The 26,501-nt window shown below is 40.7% G+C and overlaps 1 protein-coding gene across 1 annotated transcript in view; it reads left to right on the top strand.

The window, feature by feature from the left end:
• zgc:77784 (uncharacterized protein LOC402947 homolog) overlaps positions 1-25,109 on the top strand; it is a 48,511-nt gene extending 23,402 nt beyond the window's left edge. Inside the window, exons 7-27 of the mRNA XM_036560426.1 lie at positions 5,669-5,793; positions 8,677-8,848; positions 9,487-9,692; positions 11,386-11,467; positions 11,628-11,796; positions 15,270-15,436; positions 15,577-15,698; positions 15,797-16,013; positions 16,926-17,044; positions 17,132-17,309; positions 19,428-19,646; positions 19,754-19,796; positions 19,909-20,048; positions 20,160-20,429; positions 20,617-20,731; positions 21,804-22,016; positions 22,827-22,987; positions 23,091-23,204; positions 23,321-23,464; positions 23,660-23,799; positions 24,275-25,109. Of these exons, the coding sequence (XP_036416319.1) occupies positions 5,669-5,793; positions 8,677-8,848; positions 9,487-9,692; positions 11,386-11,467; positions 11,628-11,796; positions 15,270-15,436; positions 15,577-15,698; positions 15,797-16,013; positions 16,926-17,044; positions 17,132-17,309; positions 19,428-19,646; positions 19,754-19,796; positions 19,909-20,048; positions 20,160-20,429; positions 20,617-20,731; positions 21,804-22,016; positions 22,827-22,987; positions 23,091-23,204; positions 23,321-23,464; positions 23,660-23,799; positions 24,275-24,286 (3,128 nt within the window). The 3' untranslated portion in view covers positions 24,287-25,109. The remainder of the gene's footprint in view (positions 1-5,668; positions 5,794-8,676; positions 8,849-9,486; positions 9,693-11,385; positions 11,468-11,627; positions 11,797-15,269; positions 15,437-15,576; positions 15,699-15,796; positions 16,014-16,925; positions 17,045-17,131; positions 17,310-19,427; positions 19,647-19,753; positions 19,797-19,908; positions 20,049-20,159; positions 20,430-20,616; positions 20,732-21,803; positions 22,017-22,826; positions 22,988-23,090; positions 23,205-23,320; positions 23,465-23,659; positions 23,800-24,274) is intronic.
• Positions 25,110-26,501: the final 1,392 nt, after the last annotated feature.

Genomic DNA, 26,501 nt, shown 5'->3' with positions numbered 1-26,501 from the left:
ATTTATTTAATTTCCGGTCAAAATGGCCATTAAGTAAAAGTACAAGTACAAAAAAATTTAAATATTTTTCCACACCTCCAAAGTTCAGTCCAAGAAGTTGGTTACATTTTCTGCTTCTCACAATCCAATCGATCATTCGGATATTCGATCATTGGGTAGGTATTCGGTTTTAAATTTTAGGACTCAGATATTCTTTTTTTTTTTTAAATGTAGGCTATCAGTAAAGGTGAACTGCAAAATACGGTTACGTTCGAGGTTCTTGGGAGAAACTTGGACGACTTGAAGTTACGATCACACTTTTCAGAGCTATCTGCTCTACTCCGGAAAACCCACCTCTCCACCCAAATTCACACTTTTCAACATAAACAAAAACTTGTACAAATAAACCTAAAGCAGCCATGCATTAACATTTCCTCTTTTTTAAAAATACTTACAATACAGCATGGCGACGCCACAATACATTTTCTCAGCGCTTTCTTGTACTATGTTGATACTTTTTATTGCACTGTTAAAATGTGGAAATATGTGCCATCTCAGCTCGGACGCCTGTTATCCTGCTCACTCAAAGCAGTAAACATCACGCAAATGCTGCTAATGCCTTTTGTACCTTGAGTTAGACCACCTCCTTGAAGGACTAGTTAACCTATGCGCTGTGCTTTTACCCCCTAGCCCACCACTAAAAGAGGCTAGCGGGTTTGGTAGATGGAGCAAAGGCATGCTGTGAGTGCCGCAGCGCTCTGCGAGGAAAACAGCTAGCCTGGACATTCGGATTCAACAGTGGATGAAACCGCAAATATGCTTTCAACATGAGCGTCAGACGTGGATTTTCTGATCAGCTTTCTCAGCCTCCCACACGTACAACTGCCCCAGCCCGCCCCGCCTTGAATATTCGCTGTTGATTACTGCCGAAGCTCTGGAGCCCAAAAAATGGCATTTGGGACAGTCCTAGTTTTTCAGTACTCACTTTGACTTTCTCCTTCTTTATGCAACATGATTACTTTATGTCTGATCCTAAAATTAGTTCAGTTGTACTGTTTTGATTAGAAATTAATTGAAGGTTGGTCTCTGACTTTTGCACAGTGCTGTAAACACAAAAGCATATATACAAACACGCACACACATTTCACAAGGCTGCACATCACACACACACTCCAGCGCCCATAAAATATGAATCAGAAGTTGGTATTCATGGGTTCATGCATATGCTCATCTTTCATTTCCATTAAGCTGATCTGATCACGGCTCTTTGAGCCTGTCAGACACCATCAGTGCTATCTGCGTGAACTGAGACGGAAGGAGCGCGATTATCAGCCTTTCTTTCTGTCTGCCTCACACACTACATCCAACTTGTGGTAAAACATATGGATTACTGCATATGGCAGCTGTTCGAGCAACAGTGCGATTTAGATGACTGATAGAATACAGAGGCAGTGGTAATGGAATATAAGTGTGTGTGTTTGTATGTGTGTGTGTTTAGTTAATTGACTGTGTTAGCTGGAATCTAACCAGCACAGCCAGAGGAGGCAGCTGGAGCAGTCCTGATTTAATTCATCCTCCAGTTATTTTGCCGGTCTGAATTAAGATGAAACCTAGCAGTTCTTCTCTCTCTCTCTCTCTTTGTCTCTCTCTCACGTCTTCTGCCTTATGGTCTTTCCAGAATGTCTAGTTTTCTGTTTCCTTTGCTTTGATTTTGTCATCTCATCCATTCCATCCTACTCACACGCACTTTCTTTCACAAACCCACTCACACACACACACACACATACACAGGGTTAATTGGACATGTAAATGTGCATTGGCCACTAGGGCCACCAAACCAGCATATATCCACTTCAGATTTATAGGCATGATGTCTCCTGACTTTGTACTTAAAAATATGACTAAAAAAGTATGTATTCGATAGCATAAACAAAGACATGTTAAGAAAAAAAGAAATTTATAGGGAAAAAGGTCAGACTTATTTGAAGTTACATGAACACTTAGGTTACATGAAGATAAGTCTAGTTCTACATATTAATGCTGCAAAAATTTTTTTTTATTATAGACGACGTTGCCATTATTTGGGAAGATTTCACACAACAGGTAGCATTCATGGTGAAGGTGAAGGAGCTTCTTTCCATTAAACAACACTCGAATGGAAAAAGCTACAGAGCCATAGCAACCATGGAGAACAAAACAGTCACTATCAGTGTGATTGGTTTGATTATTTGCAAGTGGAAAATTTTTGAATCAACTAAACTTCCTGGACAGGCCCAATTTGTCTAAGGCTTATGAGAAGTAGGGTAAGAGAAGCCAGCAGGGCGGCCTGAAAGCAACAGGAACAACACACACACACACACACACACACACACACACGCATCATCTAAACCGCTTATCTTTCTGGGTCGCGGTGGGGTGCTGGAGCCTATCCCAGCTGTCACAGGAACAACAGTGAGCAGTAAATGGCCCTACAGTGGGATAACTGGCACAAGTCATTTTCTTAGAAGAGAAAGATTGAGATAAACAAAAGTTCATTATCTCTGTAAAAGTAAAAAAAAACAAACTAAAAAACTACATCTAAGTATTGAACCAACTGAGCATTACAAATTATTTTATAATCTTGTGTATCTATTTGAAGTGTAGCTCTTATTTTCTGGCTGAAGTAAGCAGGATTTTTTAACATGGCTCTATCACTCCCAGCAAACAAACCACAAACGTTTAGAGGGCCACTCTACAACCAAATAGAGATGAACTCCACAACCAAATTGAGATTTATTAGTTTCAACAAGGCTGAAGCCTGATTCTTGCATTAAGCAATGTTGGCACTCTGTCAACGCTCGATCCACCACTCTTTGTCCATCATCATTGTACTCGACTGAGACATCTTGCCATTTCAAACAGCTTGACTAATCAACCGTACAACCAGTTTCCAGTCGTGAGAGCTGCACAGTGTAGTTTTTTACATTTGTGGTTATCACTTTTGGGAATATCATGGATTATGTTAAAAAGAACTATAGAGGCCATTCCCATTGTCACATATTTTATAGCATGAAATCTGACTGTTCGATTTACAGCACACTTTATCTCGCCACCCCCATATCGACAAATATTAACACGTGCATATCGTGACGCCCCTACTATACATTATATACAGTGTTAACAAGGAAGCTTCAATACCAAAAACCTGTCACTTGTTGCTGACCCACCTACATCTTCATCAGGCTTTGATCATTTTGCCCTGTGGGTTTGTTATTGGGATCACTGAAGATCTGTGCTTTTGTCTTCTAAATGTTTGTACAAGTGTTTTAGTGTGTTTAGTTATTGGTCTGACCACCTTCACAGCTAACAGTAGTGGTTGTAGTGCTATTGTTTCATGCTCAGTGTGAGGGTCTACCACCTGGCCCCAAAAAAATTGTATGAGAAAACTAAGACATAATTCCAGAAAAAAATGAGAACTGTGTCATCAGGGTCTTTTTTTCCAAGACAGAAATCACCAGTGTATAACCACCACCACCAAATTACATTCAACACACTACATGCATGTTCATGTATAATATTATATTATAGTTTTATATCAGTACATGCCTACTCCAAAGAAAGTGGCCACTCTGGTCACAGGCTCTGCATTTTTTTGTGACCAAAATGAAATGGCCAGAGGCATCAGGCAATAGGCGATGTCGACTCCTCACTGCATGCTCTTGCTGCCTCAGTCAGTAAGGAGCTGTTGCATGTTTGTTGTCAACATGCAACACTGCTGGTGTAAGAAAAACATACCAGTGTGTGTGTGTGTATTTGTGCATGTGAGTATGGAAGGCTTTTTAAGCCATTACTTTGATATGACTATAATGGAAAATGCAGGCCATTATTCTTATTAGATTTCAGTGAGGATAGGTTTCAGTGGAGATTCAGCTCTGCGAATAGGCTGTATAAAATTACATAATGTTTTGTCCACTAATATTCGTTCAACCACCATCAAATGAGTTGGAGAGAGAGAGAGAGAGAGAGAGAGAGCAGAGACACACAGGCAATTGAAAGAGTAGAGTTTTTTTTCTCCTCTCGACCGATGGATCTCTCTCATCATCTTTAAAGTGTCCTCTGCTCAGCCAAGCCCTACGGTAAGCCCTGGAATCAGTGACTTAAAGTCCTCCAGATTACAGATTGACCACCCACACATCTGCTGTTTTCACATTCATCAAATGAGAGTTGGCCGACTGTCTGTTTGGAAGAGAATGTTCAAAGCCAGATGAAGTGCTCCCATGACTGAGTAGTGACTCAAAGACATCCCCACTCTCTTGGTCATCCAAAATTTATCCGGCATAAAACACAGAATGGGAAATGAGGCATGGCTCTCAATATTTCATCCTTCAGAGGAAGAGTTTGTCCAAAGCTCATTATTTCGGTCCCTTAAGCTGATGTCCAGTTTGTGGTTTTGTCTCTGCGTTCCTGCACCTGAAATTTGACAAACAATAAACAGTGTTGCTGTCACTTTGCAGGCCCTCGTTGTTCTCTTGGAGTTAAGTTTCTTCGTTGCCATCACAGTGTGAGTGCTTAGTTGCGTGGGAGTTTTCTAGTTTGCTCCAAAAGACTGTGAAAAGATGAGTCAGATTCTTTCTCCTTTTCTTTCTCTCACATTCTCCCTGTTTCCTTCTCACTCTCTCTCTCTCTCTCTCTCTCCCTCTGGAGCCTAGTCTGCTGTGTTCATATGCCTGCTGTGAAATTTCTTGAGCAGCAGGATAGAAGCCTGGTTATCAAAACAAAGGCCCACACAGCTCTCGGCTCGGTGGCTTCTAAAAAGCCATAAGGGAAATGGCTGGATTTTTCACTGCTTGCTATGGGCTCTAGAGCCTAGTAGAAAAAAGCGAGAAAAGGCAGTGACCACCTCACATGCACTGCCTTGTAATCTTCCTGCTGTCAGCAGAGCTCACGATTGGTAAGACTGCCTTGTGAACAGATGTTCTGACTGCAGTGTGTAAGCGCTACTACTCCAGTACACACTAGTGCTTCATTTATCCAGAGCTGTAGAATCTAACCCCCTAGTCCCAACTAATTAATGCCTCTAATCCCAGATGAGTGCAGAGTCTATATGATTTTAAGCCCAAGCTTCTCACACTAATGTGAAAATCACAGCACTGATGGAGCTCAGCGCAGCAGAATATATAACCTGATTGATGAGATCAGAGATCATCACTCAGAACTTGTAAAAATGCCAAATTATGTTGGCTCAGTATGATGGCATGGTGTTTAGATTCTGTTGATGGATAGGTTGGAGACCTTTGTGAACTTGGCACCTCAAATACCATCAGAAAACGAATAAATATTTCTGTTTGTGCTGCGTTTGTGCTGATTTTTGATGTAAAATGTATCTTTTGTGCTGGTATGATTTTTGGGAAATCCAAATTGCTCTGAAATAGCTCAAATTGTTTACGTTGTGTTTGTGCTTGTTTATGCTGTGAAAAAAACTTTATTTTAATTCTGAAGTTATTTGGAGATCATTTTTATCCCATCAATGTGCAAGTTTTATCAAAGTGGTCTGGTTTGTTTGTGCTGGTTTGTGCCATGAGAAGAAACATAATCTGTAACCATTTCATTTCTCAGATTAGTTTTGTAACTCCCCACTAACTTGCAAACATATTATGTGAAGTGCCAGCAAAATGTCTAACACTGACCTTTCTGCTCCCCTTTTTCACAGTGTCCCCACAAATCACCGTCCAGCCTCGCGACCAGGTTTCCGCTCAGGGCCGAACTGTCACCTTCCACTGTGGCACTCAGGGCAACCCCCCTCCAGCAGTCTTCTGGCAGAAAGAAGGGACTCAGGTAGGAGTACTGCTTCCACTGAGAGGCTAAACCCGGCAAGGCATGCCATGTTTTGCTTTTATATGCCACTTCACGCTAGCGCTCAATATCATTTGGTTACAACACAACACCGTTCGCTGATGAAGTATTATGTGTGGGTTATGGAAGCCTAATTATTCAAAGCTCTTGATGCAAATCTGTTTCATTTGTGTCTCGCCGTGCTGATCAGTGACTCATTAGGTTCCTTGCCGCTTGAAAACAAGCCGGAGCCTCTCAATAGGGATTTTTCTCCCCCCTTGCTCGCTCTGATTAGGCACGTCGTGCTGATTGCACTGAAGAGGTGAATCAGAGCGCCGGCCCATTTGAGCTCGATACACAGATAAAGAGGCAGATCTGTGTTCTCAGTGGCATAATGGAAGAGCGTTGGTGAGAAAGGCGCTTCCTCTGACAAGCCAGGAATATGTGAAAGAAGGGGAGTGGAGGTGGTTTTGAGAAACATCAGGTGTCAGAGCTCCTCCTTCAGGCAGACAAAAGCACATGCTACTGCCTGGCAGTGAGTTGGAACATGCTGGCATTCTATAAATAGACTTCAGACCCAGTAGCAGGACGATGAAGACCATTCGGTCCTAATGATGCGGTAGAAAATGACAGTGAATTAGGATGTGGTCTACTGAGTGAATTCAATCAGAAGTCCTCTACTTTCATGTTGTCTGTGCTTCATTTGAAGCTTTTTAACCCTTCCACTTCTGACCAAAATGAGAGCCTCTTAGGGGAAGTAATGCAGTGCTCTTCCCCTCTGAAAGATGTGTTGTTCTCACAGGAGTCCAAATAAATAAGCAGCCGTTGGCTTCAATCATCTTGCAGTCAGCTGAGAGAGATGTGTGCATGCTCGAATCTTTCACTTCTTGTAGATACACAGTTACATACCCATTCTTACTCATTTTGGTTCGTTTGGATTGCAGTGAACACTGTAAATTCAACACTGTAGGTGTTAATCTATCAGTGGGGATTTTAAAAGTGTATTCTAGATATAAACAGCAGTCTGAAAGGAATCGGAATTTATGTTAATGGCTCTGTGTTCCAGCACATAGGATTTGAAAGGGAATATAATGCAAAATATCAGCTTTCATTTGAGGCTATTTGCATCTAAACTGGGTGAACCATATAGGAATCACATCTCAAAAAGTGAGGAATTTCTCAGATTTATCTCACATTTCTCAGAACATTTTTCAAATATTGATTTGTGTTTGGCTGTAGAACAGTGCTTCTATTACTGTTCCATTAGAGATATAGTGATGCAACTACAGTAGTTTGCAAAAGTCAGAGACCACCCTTCCTTTAATGTGCTGTCAGAATGGCCATTAAGTAAATGTTATTCATTGTTAAAGAGTTATTTGTGAGGAGATTGGGTAAAAGACAAATGAAAAAAATAGGAGTTTCCAAAACTGTACTTCAAAAAATTATTCAAAGATATAGGGAAGACTCCTATGAACCACTGCAATACCTGGTCGACCACCAAAACTGCCACCTCAGATAAACAGTACTTGAATCTTTCATATTTGAGAGAGAAAATGAAGCTCCACTCTTGCTTGAAAAGGAAATAGACATAAAAGAACATTTGCAAATCAAGCACAGAAGCTGCTGGCATTATGAGAACAATGGGCTGATCACCAAACCTCAACATCATTGAATGTTTTTGGGATTACTTGGATTGTGAGAAGCAAAAAATGCAACCAGCTTCTAAGACTGAACTTTGAAGGTGTGAAAAAAGATCACGGTACATTTCAGGAGATTTTGATATATTTCTGGTAGATTTAAAAAACTGAAAGGAAGTCTCCTGAATAGATTGGAGGCTATAATAAATCAAACAATGGACACACTACGTACTAAAAAATATGAATATTCGATTTAGATGTTGAGGCTTGTGTGTATGTTTCTGTTAATTATATGATGTCTGCTTTTTTTCTGACACTAACTCGTAATCAGTGGAAGTTTTGATTGAAATTAAATAGATGGTCTCTTGCCTTTTGACCAGTACTGTATATCTATCTATTGTTGCATAAGTCACTGTTTCAGAGATTTCTGTTTTATCTCGTTAAACATCTACAGTTGATTTCATACGAGATGTATAAACCTGATATTTTTTTGTTCACAAATACGATTGACTGTGTTGACCCCTCACTGATCTGGGAGACCCTGAAGGACTATGCCAGGGAAATGAAAGTATACTTATTTCAATGCAAAGGAAAACTGCTTCAGGCTGAACTAGAGAAAATCGTTTGTAATCTTCAGAGATAAACGATTGATAGGCTAGGTAAAGCAACAGCTGCAAAATGTACTGCTGCAGAGACAAGCTCATTAGATGCCTTGCTCACCCAGAAAGCTGGCTCCGCACTTTCACATGCTAGACAGAGGTTTTAGAAATATGGACACAAGCCCAGGAAGTGACGAGCTAAATTTATTGCAGGTATAAAGGGGAATTCTTTCATACCATCAGAGATGAGTTCCAAAATAGGAACATTTCGAATAAAGATATTAAATAGGTTTTTAAACAGTACTATTAAAATCTCTACAATTTCAACATATGGAATGTAAAATGGATTTAGTTTTTAAAGTGTAGATGGTCTTTCATGTTTTTCATTTGTGTTTTTCCCTTATAACTATGGAAACACTGCTACTGCCTGCAGCTAGGTTCTGTTGATGATCTAAAAATAAACCAATACTGGAAAAAAAAAAACTAATTCAGCTTCAGTCAAAGACATATTTTTTCATATGTACTTGACAGAGCCACAACATTTTCCCTATTGTTGCAAATACACCCAAGTACATGTACTTTTCTTGTAGTACCTCTTAATTTTGTGACCATACATGATCTGTGTGCATGGTTGTATATGTTCTATATAGATGCTGCTGTTCCCGGGGCAGCCCCCTTCTCAAGCCGGACGCTATTCTGTGTCGATGAGCGGAGAGTTGACCATTAAGGATGTCCACAGTGAAGACTCTGGCTACTATGTGTGCCAGGCCATCAGTGTGGCAGGCAGTGCCATCTCCAAAGCAATACTGGAAGTGAAGCCTGGTAAGAACAGTGGATCACCAGTAGGTTGAAGAGAGAGATGCCATTATGGAAAAATAACACTGCAATCAAAAGCTTTGAAGAGGTCAACTTAAATTTGTCAGCCGAGTTTTAAAGGAAATGTTCAGTCTTCAGTTTTTGTATATACAGAGATGCGTGAGGCTGTTTTTTTGGACATGATTTAAACATTGTCTTGGACTAAATTGCAATGCCATTGGTGTTTCACCATTAAAAATGTAGTCCAGGCTTAACCTGGGTCTGGGAAAGCGAACAATAATGTACAACAGGAGCTCTTTTCTTCTGGCCTGCTCATGCTAAAGGCATGCACTGAAAAAAATATTGATTTTACTTTTCAATGTGTACATCATTTCAACACAAATAAAAACAATACATCAATACATTTATTGCTGAAAGTAAATAAAGTGATGGACAAGAAAATGTGTTGGTATATTTTTTAATCTGGAAATGTTGTACACATTTCAATCAAGTAAATTCCGTGCATGACTTTTTTTTATTGTGGTATGCTTTTTCTCTGCTGGCCATTGTCAGTCCATCTGCATCAGAGGCATGGCAGAGGTGGCGTGAGGTGCTTTTAGGCGACAGGAATCTCAGTCAAACCCATTGTGCTGTTTGTCTTGCAGGCCCGTCAGACCTGGTTCCTCCCATCATCCGCCAGGGCCCAGCCAACCAAACGCTGGCCCGGGGCTCCAACATCCTGCTCCAGTGCCATGTGACGGGCAGCCCACCCCCCAGCATCAGGTGGGAGAAGGACGGACAAAGCCTCCCGGAGGACGACGTCCACATAAGCCTAATGGAAAACGGCACTTTACACATCAGCGGCTTGCAGGTATTTGACAGACATTTCGGACCAAAACATAGATTGTTGGCTTTCATTAGCGGACTGGAAATTGAAAGCACTTTGGACAGATAGGCCCCTCGCTGAACATTTCAAATCGAGTGAGATGTTCACAAAAACGCCTCGGGTAATGGGTGCTGCTTGAAGTGTTTCATTTGCTGTGACTCACTTGTTGTGGAAAGTAGAAAGAGTAACACTTGCCCGATCTACTTTGATACTGTACATTTTTTAACTGTTTACTAAAGTTTGTTGCAAATTGGTTAGTTAGTAAAGCATGCAGTTAATATAGCTTTAGTAGCTATAAGAATCTGCTCCACTTAAATAGTACTCTTTTCTGTATTTTACTCTAACACATTTACTGTAATATATGCAGGGAATATTTCAGGAAAAACCTTACAGTAAAGGAATGTTGTGCAATCCAAAATAAATTCAGTTCACAAGTTGGTATTTGCAATGACTGCAGTTGAATCAGGGAAAAATATGTTTAAAAGTGTTATTACATAGTATTTTTTAACTTAATTAATTGCTCTCATACGTCACATTGGTTGAGTACGATAGTAAGCTTGAAAGAAGTCTTTTAAGTAACTCATAAGAAATATTTCTTAGAGTGAGTCTCCAAGTAAAGATTTTTCATTATTTTTAGTTTTCATTACTGTTCACTTAAAATTGCATCAGTGCATGCAAGAAGGCATTTTTCCTTTTTACATGTCAGTGGCAAAGTTTCAATGGTAATTAATGACCTTATTTAGAAACATAAACAGTTGCTTTTGACAAAGTAGCAGTTGCGAATTTCCCTTGACTTACCTGCCGTTTGTAGGCTTGAACAGATTGTGTAGTATTAATTAATTGAGACTGTGCATGATTTATGGTCTTGGGGATTCTAATTAGAAACTGACAAGTGAAGAAATACTTTTAGCTTTCTCTCTACAATAAGAAGCATTTGCAGCGGTGAACTATTCAAAGAGCCTTCTCCACACCCAATACATCAGAGAAGTGAAGCAAATCTGTCATGTCATGATAGTGTTGAACACAGGAGATGCATTAGCCTATCAAAAGCTGAAGATAGCAAAAGAGGTCTTTCCAGAAGGAGAATGAAATGTTTAATTCACCATTGCTCTGCAGAACCTCCTTGAATGCTAAAGCTTCACGCACCATGCGACAAGCAATGTGTCTTTTAAAAGAGCACTTTCCGTTGATGTTTTGCAGGTTTCTGCAAATTAGTTTCACATTATTTTATGTATGCAGCATTAGTGATACACTGTTTTTCTTTGTATACATAATAACTGGCCTCACCTTTTTCATATAGTATATAAAATATGTGTTAAATACTACCGACAAGACTGTCCTGTATGTGCGTATACACATACTGGCTGTTTTCGAGAAGCTACTGTCATAAAATTTGCATCCCTCATTTATTTAAATGGCTTAATTATATTGAACGTTACGTTACCTGTCTATCATATTTATAAGTTACATACTCATGTATAGAAATGTTTAGTAGCTGAATGGACTTTGTTTGTCAGTTCTCTCTGCTTATGCCACCGTGACCTCTAGCTCTCAGCGAGCAGGCCGGATCAGCTGAAAACATCACATTTGATCTGCACCATTTGGAGACAGAGCACTGCAATTATCTCTGTCCTCTTTCATCCATAAAGAGAGATTATTTTGCCTTCTCTGTTGCTAGGAGACCGACTCAGGGATGTACACCTGCGTCGCCTCCAGTTCCACAGGCGAGACGAGTTGGAGTGGGACCGTGACCGTGAGAGGTAGAGAACAAACGCTCTGTTCATTCGCATGCTTTCACTTAGCCCTTCACAAAGCCTGGTTCTCATAACACTCAAATGCTCACTGCAGTCATCATCTGTGCTTTGGGGCTGGGTATGAGCTTCCCAACTGGTCACGCTGACTAAAGGTTATGTGTTACAGCTACAGGAACGTCCTCTCTCCCACGGGTCTCACAGGCCTTGCAGCTTCCTGGCCCTCCTCAGAAGCCTGTGGTGACAGATGTGACCCAGAGCAGCGTCACCTTGACCTGGCAACCCAACCAGCACGAGGGGGGCGCTGCCGTCACCTCCTACATTATTGAGGCTTTCAGGTAAAACATGGGGGAAGGCAAACCACTGCCTATGAATACTGCAAGTCAGTGTCATTTTTTGTGTGAATCTCCTTTTTGCAAGTCATGGTGTGCTCAATTGCACTACCGGAGTTCCTTTCAGTGAATCCATCAAATCAATTCAAAAGTCCAGATGACTCAAACATTTCTGAAACATGACTGAATAACTCAAAAAACAGTTATAGAATATTGAATAACTGAACCTCATAACACAAAACATCACATACACTGCAGCGTAGTGTGCGTAATGACCCCAGCAACAATCTATGGGACAGCGATTACACCTCAATTCTACATAATTCTATACAGTTCCACACCAGTTGTATCACCAATCTGCATTTCAGCTGCAGTCCACCAAATAAAAACACCTAATGTTAGCTCAGCAGCTTAGAAATTGAGCCCAAGTCTTAATGAACTTGCTGCAAAGAAAAGACGCCAGGTGTCTAATTTGAGCAAATAGGTTTAAAAGAGCGAGCTCCTAGGGACATTATAATTTTCAATATTTCAAGTATTCATGTGATTTCAAGATCTACTACAAGTGCCTCTATTTTACTGATGAAGTTTTTGGGAATTTTGAGTGAACAATGCCCAGCACAACATTAATTAAAAATGAAATAAAAACATTTATTCTCTGGCCCACACATTTGTTGAAATTTTTTAAAACGGCCCCTTTAGTGGTTGAGTTTGACACCCCTGCACTAGAGAGTAAATAGAGAGTAAAAAGCTTGATAAATGTGGGCCATTGTGAGTATATAAATCATATGCTTTGTCCATACATGAGGGTCTCTTCAATCGTATGATGTGAGTCACCAAAAGAATGAGATTTGTAAAATTTCTCAGTGTATGTCTGGCTTTGGAAGACGTTCAACTACAACACAACCAGCCAAACAAAAGACTCAAAGAAGCCGTAAAACTCGCCACGCAAGCTCCTTGGATGCATTAGCCTTGGATGTAGTTATTGCTGTCACTGTGCTACAGAGACTGATGTTGAAAGACACACATAAGAAGCAAAACTACAGCTGTACAGAAGTGCTTTTCTGACATGGAACAAAACCCACTCTTCTCCACTGCAATGCCAGTCAGCTTTTGAAATCAGCAAGATTTTACTGATTTAACTCTTAAAGTACATTGCACTCATTAACACTAACAACTACTTAATTCTAAGTAGGCAATTTGTTATAGTATCGGACTGGGTACTTAAAAATATGTACTCATACTCATACTCAGTCTGAAAAAAATGATATCAATGCATCTCTAGTTTAAGCTTTGGCTTAAACGTGCATTTGTCACTTTATTTATTTTAATACTAGTACAAATAAACTGGAAAATATGTAGAACATGGTTATTTTCAACAATAGCATCAGCATATGTGCATTATGTTCCTGAGAAACCCTGTTTGGAAAACTGCAGGACAAAGCAGAGGGCTTGTCTTTACACTGACCTCCTGTTAGTAATTTTATAAGACCCTCCCCTACAGCACATTACTCTGCCCCATCTCCATCTGTTCGGCTAAGAAAACATGGCAGAATCCAGTTAGCGACCTGCATTCTAGTATTGTGGGGGAGCAAACGCACTGTGCTGCCAAAAAATGTACAGACAACAAACGTGCTAAAAAAAGAATCAACACCAGCTTTTCAAAGATAAAATTATTACATGGACATATTGATTTCATTACCGTGTCAATTTTCAGCAGGATAAATGCCATAACATTGCTGAACTTGATCCACTCACAGGCTTTCTGAGACTTGGTTGTGCATATATACATACCAGGATATTGTCATTTGTATCTGTCAGTGTATTTACCATTAATACTGCCAGTACTGATATTCATGCTTAATATTCATGCTTAAGCTCGTTTATCATAGTCCTGGTATGGGAGGTTCATGTGCATAAGGAAAATACAACACACGGAGCAGAGCTCGTCTTTTCTAGCCACGTTCATCACGTTTCATTGCATTAGATTTTTCGCTCCACTTCCTCGTTCTCAGTGGCCTCTAGTGTCAAAAGGTCTCATTACCGTGATGGTTGTTGGAGAAACTCCATTCAGAGACTGTCAGGGCTGAAGGACGTTGAGGCTGAAGTGGGGAAGTACAGCAGAGGCTCTTTCCAGCAGATCCCCAGGGCAGCTGTTACGGAGCTTCCCTTCGGGCTCTCTTTAAGTCCAGCCAACTGACAGCACTCTGTTATTCCCCCATCAGGAGAGCAGCCAAGGGGCTGGGTGGGACTGGGGGGAGGTAGCTGGGATGCTGGAAGCAGAGGCCAAGTCATTATTTAGCTTTGCTCTGACACCTTGTTAAGGAGGTGCTACGATGTGTAGTGCGGCCTCCTCTGCTCAGATGTTTCGCTTGTGTGCGCACAGCCTCTGGGTGGATGCCTCTGACCTTAGCCGCTTGTGGTGCGCAGCAACAAAATCCAATTGTTTCCACTGCCCTTCACACATTCCTGGAGTGTCTGAAAAAGAGAGAGAGCGTTACATTTTTATGGATGGTCATTTGAAAGTAGGAGTGGCTGATGTGAAGTACAGTGAATTTTATTCATCGTTTCACATACTGTGCTGCACTAAATCCATTTAGAAAGGACTAGTAATGCTCTCTTTTAATGAAACGTCAGTGTTCTGTCGTCGAACTGATGATTTGCCATATTTTTGCAGAGTACTGTACACAAATTTCATTTATTTAATGTTCAGTCAAACAGCTGTCAAGTACAGGTTATTTTAAAGTGTCAGGAAAAAAGCAGAAAATAAATTTAAGAGAAAAGTACACAGAGGCCTCAGTGACTAAATGTTATACTAAAAAAAATCACTATTTAATGTGTCAACCTTTTACTTTTGCTGTCACTCTTTTTGGGAGGCTTGCTCTCAGTTTTTCAGATCTGCAAGGATATTTTTCCCCACCTCAAAAGTTCAGTCTTAGAAGTTGGTTGCATTTTCTGCTTTTCATGATCTAAGTATTTCCAAACACATTCAGTGATGTTCAGGTCTGGACTCTGGGGTGACCTGTCCATTGTTCTGAGAATACCAGCTGCTTCTTTATTTTATTTGCAGTTTTTCTTCTTTTGGTCTGTTGCTTTTTCTCAGTAATTTATTCTTGTCAGCTACACATCCTTTCAGTCTTATATTGTTCAGTTGTCTCCCAGTGGAAGGATGGACAGAAACACCTGTGGATTTTTTCAGATCTGAGGCAAGAGTGGAGCTTGATTTTCTACTGTCCCTCAAAGATGACAGCTTTAAGTACTGTTTATCTGATGGTCTTGGTGGTCTGCCAGGTTTGCCTGGTTGTTAGGAGTCCCATTTTGTCTGTTTCTGTTGGTAATGGGTTTTTTTTTATTTCCATTTTTGGAAACTCCTGTTTTTTCACTTTCTACTGACTTTCCCATTCCTTATCCAAGTATATTATCTTGTATCAAATATTCTCAGAAATATCCCATTTTAATTAATCTCTCTCCTTCTGTTCCAGTCAGTCCGTGGGCAGCACATGGCAGACAGTAGCAGACCAGGTGAAGCAGGAGAAGCACACGGTGTCCGGCTTGTACCCCAACACTGTATACCTGTTTATTGTCCGAGCAGTCAACTCCTACGGCCTTAGTGACCCCAGCCCCATCTCGGAGCCTGTCAGAACACTTGGTAGGTGTGAAGATTAAATGCGTGCACTGGCAGATACATAGTTTTCTATTGTCACATATTTATAATTCATCATTTATGATATTGTGTATTCATATATATGAATGTGCCAATGTGTGGTTGTGTATGTGTGTGCATTTCAGATGGCAGTCCCAGTGGGCCAGCAATTGATCACAGGCGTATACAGACAGATTTAGCAGAGGTCACAGTGTATCTGCACCCTCCAGAGATCCTGACTCCTACCAGTGTGCAGATCACATGGACTGTAAGGACATGACTTAGTCATCTAAATAATCATGTTCCACCATATAACAGTCTACTGCATACAGTATCATTCACAGTGCATTTGTTATGTTATTTCAGGTCGAGCGCGAACCACACTACATTCAGGGCTACCGGCTGCTGTACAGGCCGATGGGCAGTGCCTGGCAGGTTCAGGACATAAAGGCAGGGCCCAAACACATAGCCCTCTTATCTGAGTTGCGCAGAGGCACACAGTATGAGCTCAAATTGAGGCCCTACTTCAAAGAATTCCAGGGATCGGACAGTGAGCTGGTAGTGGTTCTCACCCCAGAGGAGGGTAAGGCTTGCTTTGATATGTATTCATCAATTACTCTTGTCGTTTCAGTTTGTGTACCTCCTTAAGCTAGAAATACTGGCATCTGCCTCAGCACTGTGTATCTGTTCATTGTACATCATCTGTGCTGTCAACTCCAATGACCTGAGTGACCCCATCACCATTTCAGAACATATAGTAGGTTTTGTTTGTTTTTATTTCAAGAGGTTTCAAAATCCTTGAAGTCGAGATCACTGCAGAATTTTGTGTTTAGGCTGTCTTAACATATCTGATTCAGGTTAGGAAGGGCTTGGTAATTAACCCTTAGAATTATGTAATTTTACATTACATACATTACATTACGTGTCAGAAGCATGGATTCTAAACTTTCAGCTTATTGTCATTTTTTAAACAAACAGGAAATTTGGGAGTATACATTCAAATAGAGGTGGACAGTGTTACAAAAATATACTTTTCAGTACATGATATGCATCATGTTTATCTTGATAAGGATTGATAAGTTGTGCCACATTTAAAAAATATTATCAAAAACTAAAAAACACAAATGTGTTCAACATGTTCAACATTCCACACTCTGCACTGCACTTAATCCAACAAAACAGGCCTAATTATGCTCTCTGTGTTCTTTTAGTGCTCAGAAAAGTATATTGTGATGCAGTATGAAGTAATTCATCATGACATATGTGATAAATATCATGTTGTCCAGAATGTAAATTTATTTTATTATCTAATTAACTGTGTAATTAATTACATAATAACATTTAAATAATTATGTAATGTAGCATTCTAGACTTCTAAGGGTTAACTTTTTTGTGTTGAAATCAAGAAAAAGATTACATTCTGCAGAGCTTTTGATCTCCAGGCCTGGAGTCTGGTGATGCTTTTCTGATCATTGACAATCTTCTGGTCTCCCAGTGCTAAGCGGCCCCCCTCAGGCCGTGAGCGTGGTCCAGTTGGGCAACAGCTCCACCGTGCGCGTGTCCTGGGAGCCTCCCCTCGCTGATGGCCAAGATGAGCCCATTTTGGAGTACAAGGTGAGAGGCGTGGCTTTTCTCTACATGATGCTGAGACTGGCTATAGGCGACGGGGCCCGTAAAAATACACTCTGGCGCCTTGTACAGGTGTGGTGCGTAGGAAACGAGACCGGGCCCCAGCAGCAGTTAAACCAGAGCGTGGATGGAGAAGCTCTCTGGGCATTGTTAGACGGCCTGGTGCCGGAGCTGCTGTATCGCGTGCAGGTGGCAGCCGTGACCAGCGCAGGAGCAGGGGCACCTAGCCACCCCATCTTCATCTTCCTCAGTGAGTATTAGAATTGCCACTGATCTGAGACCAGGTTTCAGTATCAGGCCATTATTAGCAGAAAATGCTGGATTGAATATTGGAGGGAAAAAAGAAAAAAAACTCCATTCTAGTCATGAAACACAGCTAGCCTGAAATACCACACACTCACATTGTGTGATGTGATATTGTTAGCTGTATGTTAGCTAGGTGTTTGAGTAGCTTGAGCATGATAGACTGCTTTTAATGACTACTTCAATCAAACATTCATTTTAAAGTTTAGTATTTTTTAAAGTAAAAGTATCAGACCGGTATCGGTATTGGCTAGTGCTCAATGTTTCAGTATTCGTTTTGGAAAAAAAAACGTGGTAACATGCTATCTGTAACGAGTACCTTCTGCTGCCGACTGGCTCCGAGCTCTTGGTGACAGTTATTAGATGTGACAGACTAAACAGGGCCACAGCATATAGTTCAAAACCAATGGAATACATTCCAGATGTAAAATATGATTTTTGACCGCTGGAGCAGATTTTGACAGTTTGGAATATGTGATATTAATGTTTTTCCTTCAAGAGGCATGTAATGACAAATTGAATTATGAAGTCAAATATTTACCATCCTTCAGATAATTTATTTTATATACAGTGTAGTTGGTATGAAGTTGGACAGTGACACTGTTTTTGTTGTTTTGGCTCTTTATTCTAGGAAAGTAGTTCCCTGGTCCTGGAGTAAATCTTGCCTACAGATTGTATTGCATTCTCTGCTCCCAGCACACCTGATCCAACTTATCAGCTAATTAACAACCCCTTTGTGGGTTGAAGTTGGTGTGTTAGAGCAGGAAAATACTAATATGTGCAGGACAGAGAGGGCTCCAGGAGCAAGGGTTAAGAACCTGTAAGCTTGGGCAATGGATTTTAAATAAAAAAGTGACTATGAAGTTCAGCATGGCAGCTTTACTTTGAGTATATTTATGTCTGTGCTGAGGGAACCTTATAGGCCTTTCTGGGACAAAGTCTTACAGGCAGATGAGATAGCAGAGTGATGATATGAGATAAAAAATATTTTGATGACGCAAATCATACTTCCTCAGCTGTGATGCGTTGTAACAGAGATTTGTTGTATTACCTTAGAAAAGTGAGTAATGTTTTTGGCTAATAGCAAGTTAAAAGAACAATAATCAGTGTATTACATTTTATAAATGTATATTTTGAGGTTCAATAAGGTCTACATTTTAAGGCAGCCGTATTGCTTTTTTTAAATTAAAACATAACAATAAAAACAACAACAGTGATAGTGGTGGTGATTACATGAATGGTCATTTACCTTAAACTAAAAGTATTTACCCTATGGTTAAACAAGCATGGTGATTTCTTATGTGGGAATAGTTACCCCATCTGAAATTCACTTACTGAAGTCTGGACCAACGAAAAAGAGCCTCAGAAATAGGCAGATAACCCCTTTATTGGCCAGAGAAAGCATCACCAGGGAAGATACCAGAATTGGGTAACGTCAGTGCAGACTTTAGGCAGTGATTGACTGCAAAGGGTTTACAGGAACTAAACATGACAGTTTTATTTAGGATTGTGTTCATTTAACGATTTACTTTTTCCCAGAACAGATGTAAATGCTCAAAATAAAGCTGACAATCTGCCCTTCAACCTCATAGCCATCATCTTATTTTTAATGTGCTGGAACACAGAGCCAAAACAGATGCTAATGAACTACAATGTAGATTCGATTTTCTCTCTAATTTAACAATAGCCAGTTCTCATCTAATCGATCTTTCTGCCATTGTGCATCATACCACTAATTTGATGCCAAGCCTGGCACATGGCTCCTTCAATGAACTTGCAACCTGCCATCATGTTTTTTAAAACTGCTGGAGAAGCATCTCAACCCACTCAGCCATATGACCAAACAGATGGCCAAATATTTCTCACTTGGCCGTTTAAAAAAATTATGTCAGTGTTATCATGATATGTCTGTTTAGTGGTTTTCAGCAGTAAATCTGACAGATATAACAGGATGACTGTATTAGCTTCACTGATCTCGTTCACACTCAAAATGTCTCCCATTTTTTTACTAGTAGTCCTTACACTTCTCTTTCCCTGTCTCTCTTTCATTCTCTTTTTCTCACAGAAGCCCCTGCCGGCGAACCCTCATTGCCAACGCTGAAGGACGATAGCATCAGTCTCTCCGAGCAGATCTCCGGGGTGGTCAGACAGCCGGCCTTTATTGCTGGCCTGGGTGGAGCTTCCTGGATGGTGCTGATGGGCTTCAGTGCCTGGATCTACTGCAGACGCAGGAGAAGAAAAGAGCTCGGCCACTACGCCACTTCTTTCGCCTACACTCCTGCAGGTAGGTGGCAGCTGAAATAACATACTCCTTTTCTCTGCCCGCCTGTGTCATTTTTCAGTAGAGCTGTGAGTCTTACTAGTGTTAGTAACCCTAATTTTTTGCCTTAGTTGGACTCTCCCATAGTGATGGGTCAGGACTTATCAATGGAAGGTATGGATCAAATTCTATATTCTGTGCAATATTTTTGAACATGCTTTTACAATTTGAAAATGTGCTATTGTCCATATCAGGTAAGTGGATGTCAGTTGTCCTTTCTTTGTAGGCCATGCTTGCTTGGATCAAATATGGGTAACTACCCCTGGCTGGCAGACTCTTGGCCAACAAGCAACTTCACTCACACCAGCAAAGACTCCATGACCTGTTGCTCTGGTCGACATGACTCCACAGACAGATACTACAACAGTAAGAACTCTCTTGGAACTTTAGAGATTCCTACATGTTCCTGCTCTTCGCCTTTCTGTACAAAAAGCAGTTATTCTCATGTTCATTTGCATGCCTTTATTTGTTCCCCAGCCGTTGGGATCACCAATTTCCTGAAACAGAGTGATACATACAGCCCAACATCCAATGAGGGCCCCATCTATAGCACTATTAACCCAGCTGAGGAGGAGCAGCATGACATGAGCAGTCTTTACTCCCAGGGCCCAGACCCCTACAGCAGCTCACCAGTCCTCTCCAAGACTGACTTGTTCAGTCTGGGCCAGGACCTAGACCAGTGGAGCCTCCAGTCTGGCCACAGCACAGCTGAATATGCCAAACTCCAATACCCAAGCATGGGTAAAGGTACTGTTGCTTAACTTCATGTTCAGGTTTAAATTAGTTGTAGGTTTGTAGGTGATAATCCAAAGTATACATTTAAATGTAAGTTCATGAGTAGATTTAAATATTTAAATATTAAATATTAAAAATATTAAAAATATTTAGATATTTTTGGGTGTATTGTGTAATGGTGACCTTTGCATTATTGCAGCTACTGTGGGAATAAAGAAGTCTTGTGGCCCAGCCACCTTTATTTGGTCTGAGGTCCTCTCCCTACCTCCGCCAAATACCAGAGAACAAAGACACCAAGAGAGACAGCGACCCAGGTCAGAACCACTAGAACAGCACCACACTGTAGATGGATAATCTGAAATTAATAAACTCAAATTAAAAGAGCCAAATTAAAGGGAACATAATGTTCACTTCTAACTTTTTGTTACAGTGCCTTTAAAAATGATGTATGTAAATATCCTCTGATTGGCTGCCTTGTATTTTGCTTTGCTCAAAAAGCAGTCCAGGCTGAAGAACTTTATAGAAGTGCACTTGCATATGAATGGGGGGCTAAATGGTCAAAGGCTGAGTAGGAGGATATTTGGTAAATACTTTCCATGGCAAATGAGTTTTCCCCTCTGAAAGGCGATTTAAGATACTATTAACAGTAGTTTTTGACCTTGGGTATTTTTGGCCAGACCATTATGTACTATTTGAGTCAAAAGTATTCGATGTTGTTGTTGTTGTAATAGAATTTGCAGCCCCAAATAAAGTTATTTCATACAGAGTATCCCCTAGTGGTCTGCATATCTTCTCCTCAATCATTATTTACATGTTTCTCATTTGTCCGTCCTTGTGCTGAACCTCTCCCAGTGGATAGAATGGAGAAGGAGCATTAAAAACAGAACTCGTCTTCATAGACATCTCACAGTGACAGAGGCTAATGAAGTTAGTGCTTAAGCCGGAGCTTTAATGCCACGCCGAGAGTACAAGCAGGCTGAGACACAGGCCACCAGCCTCTGCTGAGCCTTTTCTAATAACTACTGGCAGGAATCAAGTGCAGTGAGACACATCAACTTGCACCCTTAACTTTTTTCTTCCTTTCACAACATGTTAGATGTTGCCCTCAGGGATGGGTCTGTTTTGATGAGAATTTTTTTATTCCTTAAACATGTTCTGTCTTGGCATCGTGATGCAATATTTAATTGTTTATAACCCATAAATCCCCTGCCACACACTCCCTGAGGGTTTGTGGCTGGTGATCTGTTTGTTGGCTGGTGTTTTTTGGGTAATTACCTCATTTTGTTCAGTGTCTGGGTTAGTATAGTATTTATTTGTGCATTATCATTTAAATAGATCTGTTTAATGATTTTTTGTGTATGTGTTACGTTTTTCTCTGTATTGTAGCTCAGACGATGATGAGGAGTGGTGTCCTCCTCTGCCTGAGAGGACCTATCTGTTTGAAAGTTTGGAGAATGCAGCCACGCTGCCTCTGAGAGGAGAGCAGTCTAGCCGAAGCACCACCTACAGCCATCAGTCTACAAGCATCCTCACACCATCCCTGCATGAGGAGCAACGGCTAGCTAATCCACGCCTGCAGCACCCTGACTTATTGCCACGGTACACTTAGAAATACATACATAAACATACACTTCTTTGGCCACTTTATTAGGAACACTGGGTAACACTGGTAATCATGGCATTTTTGGCAAATTCTGACCGTGCCATCTGCATGTCTCAGCAGAAATCAAGATTCATTAGAGCAAGCAACATTTTTCCAATCTTCAGCTGTTTAGTTTCAGTGAGCTTGTACCCACTGTGGCTTCAGATTCCTCTTTTTAGCTGACAGGAGTGGAACCTAAAGAGGTCTTCTGCTATTGTAGCCCATCCGCATGAAGGTTTGATGTGTTGTGTATTCAGAGATGCTTTTCTTATCACACTGTTGTAATATTGTATTATTATGAAGGATTTTTTTAGTTATTGTGTCCTTCCTGTCAGCTTGAACAAGTCTGACCATTCTCTTCTGACCTCTCATCAACAAGGCATTTCCACCCCCAGAATGACGCTCACTAGATGGTTTTGTTTTTTCGCACCATTCGGTGTAAACTGTGGAGACTGTTATGCATGAGATTAGTAGATTCTGAAATACATAAACCATCAGAAACCATGGTCAAAGTCACTTTGATCACATTTTTTCCCATTCTGATGTTTGACGTGAACATTAACGGAAGCTTTTGACCTATATTTGTGTGACTTTATACATTGCGCTGCTGCCAAATGATTGGCTGTTTGGATAGTTGCAGGTTTGGGTGGGTGTCTGGGCAGGTTCCTAATAATGTGGCCATATATACATGTTTACATGCTGATAGACACACAGGTTTATATTTATGAAGAAGTTCTAATGTTCATTGGTTTATGCTTGCCCAGCAGCAAAGCACCATGCACACCCATGTCCCAGTTACCTCTGTCCAACCCAAATCTACTAACCAAGCTGGAATCTCATAGTGGCAGCCTGCCGCATCTGACAGGCCACTGGCGAGACATTGGCCAAATGGAGGGGTTGATGTCAGACAACAATAAGCATTTAATAGGTAAGAAGCCCTCTGTAGTACCACATACAATTGCTTTATTAGGAAAAAACAATATTGACTAACGCAACGTATACGTATTGTTGTTTCTGTGGTCTTTAAAAAGAAGAGTTTGCTTCTTTTGCGCTTGAGAAAACTATTCCGTCGCCCATTCACCAACCAAGGCCCAAAAAGAAATCACCTAGAGATGGACGGAGAAGAGAAGTCTTAAAACCAGGAGGTCAGGAAAAATAAGTGTTGCTGATTTTGTACTTTGAATAGAATTCTGAGTTATACAGTATTTGCAGCTGTTCCCTGCTGCTATTGACTTGGATGGCTAACTCATCTTTTCGGTAGACCTGCCCCCACCCCCCGAGCCCCCTCCTGCAGAAGACTCCCTGAAGCAGCTGGCAGCCATGCTGGAGAGTGGCAGCAGAACACCCCCATCCCGCCAAGAAAGGAGAGCTGAGCGGAGAGCTGCCAGCCAGTGGAGTACAGAAGGTCTGCACTCATACTGCATCCTGCAGATAGGGTCAATTACCCATGCAGTAGCTATTGACAGTGAAGCAATGAATGGCTGCAGATGAATTTGAACAGGCTTTATTTACCACACTCGATTCCTCATTTGATTCATTTTCTTAAATGCATCCATTTCAGTAACCGCTGACTATAAATGCTGAACTGTGTCGCATACAGATGAGGAGCTGATCCAGTACTGTAAGATGAGCATGGTGTCCAGGAGTCAAATGTCCAGCCACTGTTCCCCTGCTGCAAGCCCCTCCTCCCTCTCCTCCACAGCATCCCGCACCTCAGGAGCAGCCAGGAGGAGAAATGAGGTGGAGTGAGGATTTTGATGCAGTTGTGCATGTGTTCATAACCATGTTGTGACTACAGACTGATTTAGCTAATTTAGACCTATTAAAGCAGACTGCTTGAAAGCATGCATATGTCATCCGCACACACAGTTTGTGTGCATGTTTTTACACTGCTTGGTTCAATAGACCTAAATTGGTTAATTACACTATTCACAGTTCACACAGAGACAACACTGTAGCAAAGCAGGGATCAATAAGCAGCAGAAAAAACAAATGTCTTTAACATGAAGCACACTTAATCTCTAGGCTCATAATTGTGCTTTCATTGTTGAACAATAACACGACTTCAAGAAGCCCTGAAGATCAAACATCAAAACATCAATACTAGATGTATACTATTTGAAGCAAGTGGGAATGGAGGACAGCATGTAAGCGCTTTTGGTGTTAGCTATCCTGCACCAGAAGTTTATGTAATCATGTGCTTGTTTGTTTGCAGAACATGATATGAGAGGAGGAGGACGATGATGAATTTGTCTTTAGCATCCTGCTGTGCCATCTCTCCTTAGAACTCCAACCTGCTTTCATTGAATCAGAGGCCAGTAGAACACAAGAGCCATACAAGTGTGTGTTTTTCATCCACCTCTTTGATATTTATTTATTTATTTATTTATTAATTAATTAATTTATTTATTTATTTATGTACGTTTTAGTGTTTTTCTAAGCTCTTCTTCTACGTCCCATTAATGCCCTGCCATTATGTGTATATAGATCCTTTTGACTACGTTTTGTGTGAGAGGAAGACAACAGAGGGGAAAAAAGTCCAGTCAATATTTTTGTCTGACCAAATATGTTTCTGAATGTAACTGCCATTTACATGTACACCTTGATGTTTACATGTAATGTCATGGTGTTTATATTGTGCTATACAATAATACAGACAGTATTATCAGACGCAGTCAATGCGATCAAAGCCCATCAGAGTGGTGTGGTAGAGTAGAACAGCAGTCCAGAGTCCCTGTCTGTGAATCTCCACCATCACTGAACCTCCTGCTTCAGATCTGTCCACGCTGCAAAACTTTTGTCTGTTGAACAGAAGAGTCTTGTCTGCCAAGCTCCACCGCTGAACGTGTGCTCTACAGATGCTTAAAGAAATAGTTAACGTAAAAAATGCTAACATTGCTAACACTGAATGGAAGTTAGCAGGGCCTGTTAGCATTATGCAATTGAGATCACCATTCACTGTTACCACATCAGCATTAACCTGGTTATGTCCTCTGACATCTTTTGATTGCAAAAGAAAACACAATAAAACGAATTTGACGTTCTTTTTATACTACCGTGCGTGTTCATTCTTTTCCGGAAGAACTTTTACATGGTGTTTGAATAAAGGAATAAATTATTACATTATCTGAAAGACATTTAGAACCATTTCTCATCGTTTATCATGGCTTTCTCTGATTTTTTCTCTCTAATTTTCCCTCTTCTAATTTCACCCATCCTGCTCCCGAAATTCACACATCGCAACTGAGCAATAAATGTGATTGCCAGCTTTTCAGCAAGCTACAACCAGACACTCCCAAGTGGCAAGTCTTCACTGGCTTATGGTAGTTCTCTTTATGATTGCACTAAATTTGCCAAAACATGTTATTTGTATACCCTATCTGGGGAAAGTCAAATTAGATGGAATACAGTAAAGCAATTTCTAAAAAGATGAAATCCGTGGCTAATGGTTAAATCATGTAAAATCGCGATTATCATCAGTTAAAATTGATTAAAAAAAATGTCATTAAACTTCATTAAAAAAAGAACTCCCATCATATGTGTGCAATATAAAGGAATGAGAGCTTCCATAGTGACACAGTGTACTACAGCCATCTGGAATTTGGCCCTAAACTGCAGTGCTAGGGTACCTCTGTAAAATGCTACCCTACACTCCTTCTGGGGTTCTCCACTCAGTGCTGATAATGCAGAGCCAGAAACTGAGAAAAGAGCCAGAAAAAGAGTGGAAACTGTTAGTTTTATGTGACAGCTGCATGAAGATGTTAGTACGCACGACACTGAACAATAAGACAGATGGCAGCCTTAACTTTTCAATTACATCTGAAAATAAGAGACAGGGGTTGGTTGTTGTTGACAGCTCATAGATAAGCAAAGGCATGACAAAGCGCCATGCTGTCTGCTCAGTCTGCCTCCGTACCTCAGCTTGATGTGTGACATAGCAGGAAACATCTCGGAGCCGGAAATGGTGACAAGTGATAGAAAGCGTTACATACTTTAATTGGCCCACCTGTGAAGTTGTATTTGTGTATCCACATTTATTATTATATAATAACACCCTTATTTATGATAATATTACTTCCACAGAGTATTACAACTATATCGTAATGTAACTAATGATACTAATACTAATACTGTAATGGAAGGACTGTGGATATATGTTATGGCCCTTGTTAGACTGCCCTTATTTCCACCCACTACTGACTTAAGAAACACCCACCTTGTTTGCTCCACTTTTGGTGTAGAAACTGTAGTCCATCTGTTGTCATACACAATTTGTGTTAGCTAGCCTCTAGCACTTCATCAATGGGCATTTTCTGGCCACACAGCTGCTCTTGGCTGAAAGCCTCCGGTAGTTGACCGTTCTAAACCCAGCAGTGACAGTGTTTCAAAAAGTCTGTCACCAAAATAATATCTGACAGCCCTGTGGTTGAAAACTATCTAGT

This window comes from Colossoma macropomum, unplaced genomic scaffold, assembly GCF_904425465.1.
Source record: "Colossoma macropomum unplaced genomic scaffold, Colossoma_macropomum, whole genome shotgun sequence".
Classification (NCBI taxonomy): Eukaryota; Metazoa; Chordata; class Actinopteri; order Characiformes; family Serrasalmidae; genus Colossoma; species Colossoma macropomum.
Note: the sequence above shows the minus strand (reverse complement) of the source record. Positions and strands in the feature narration are given on the sequence as shown.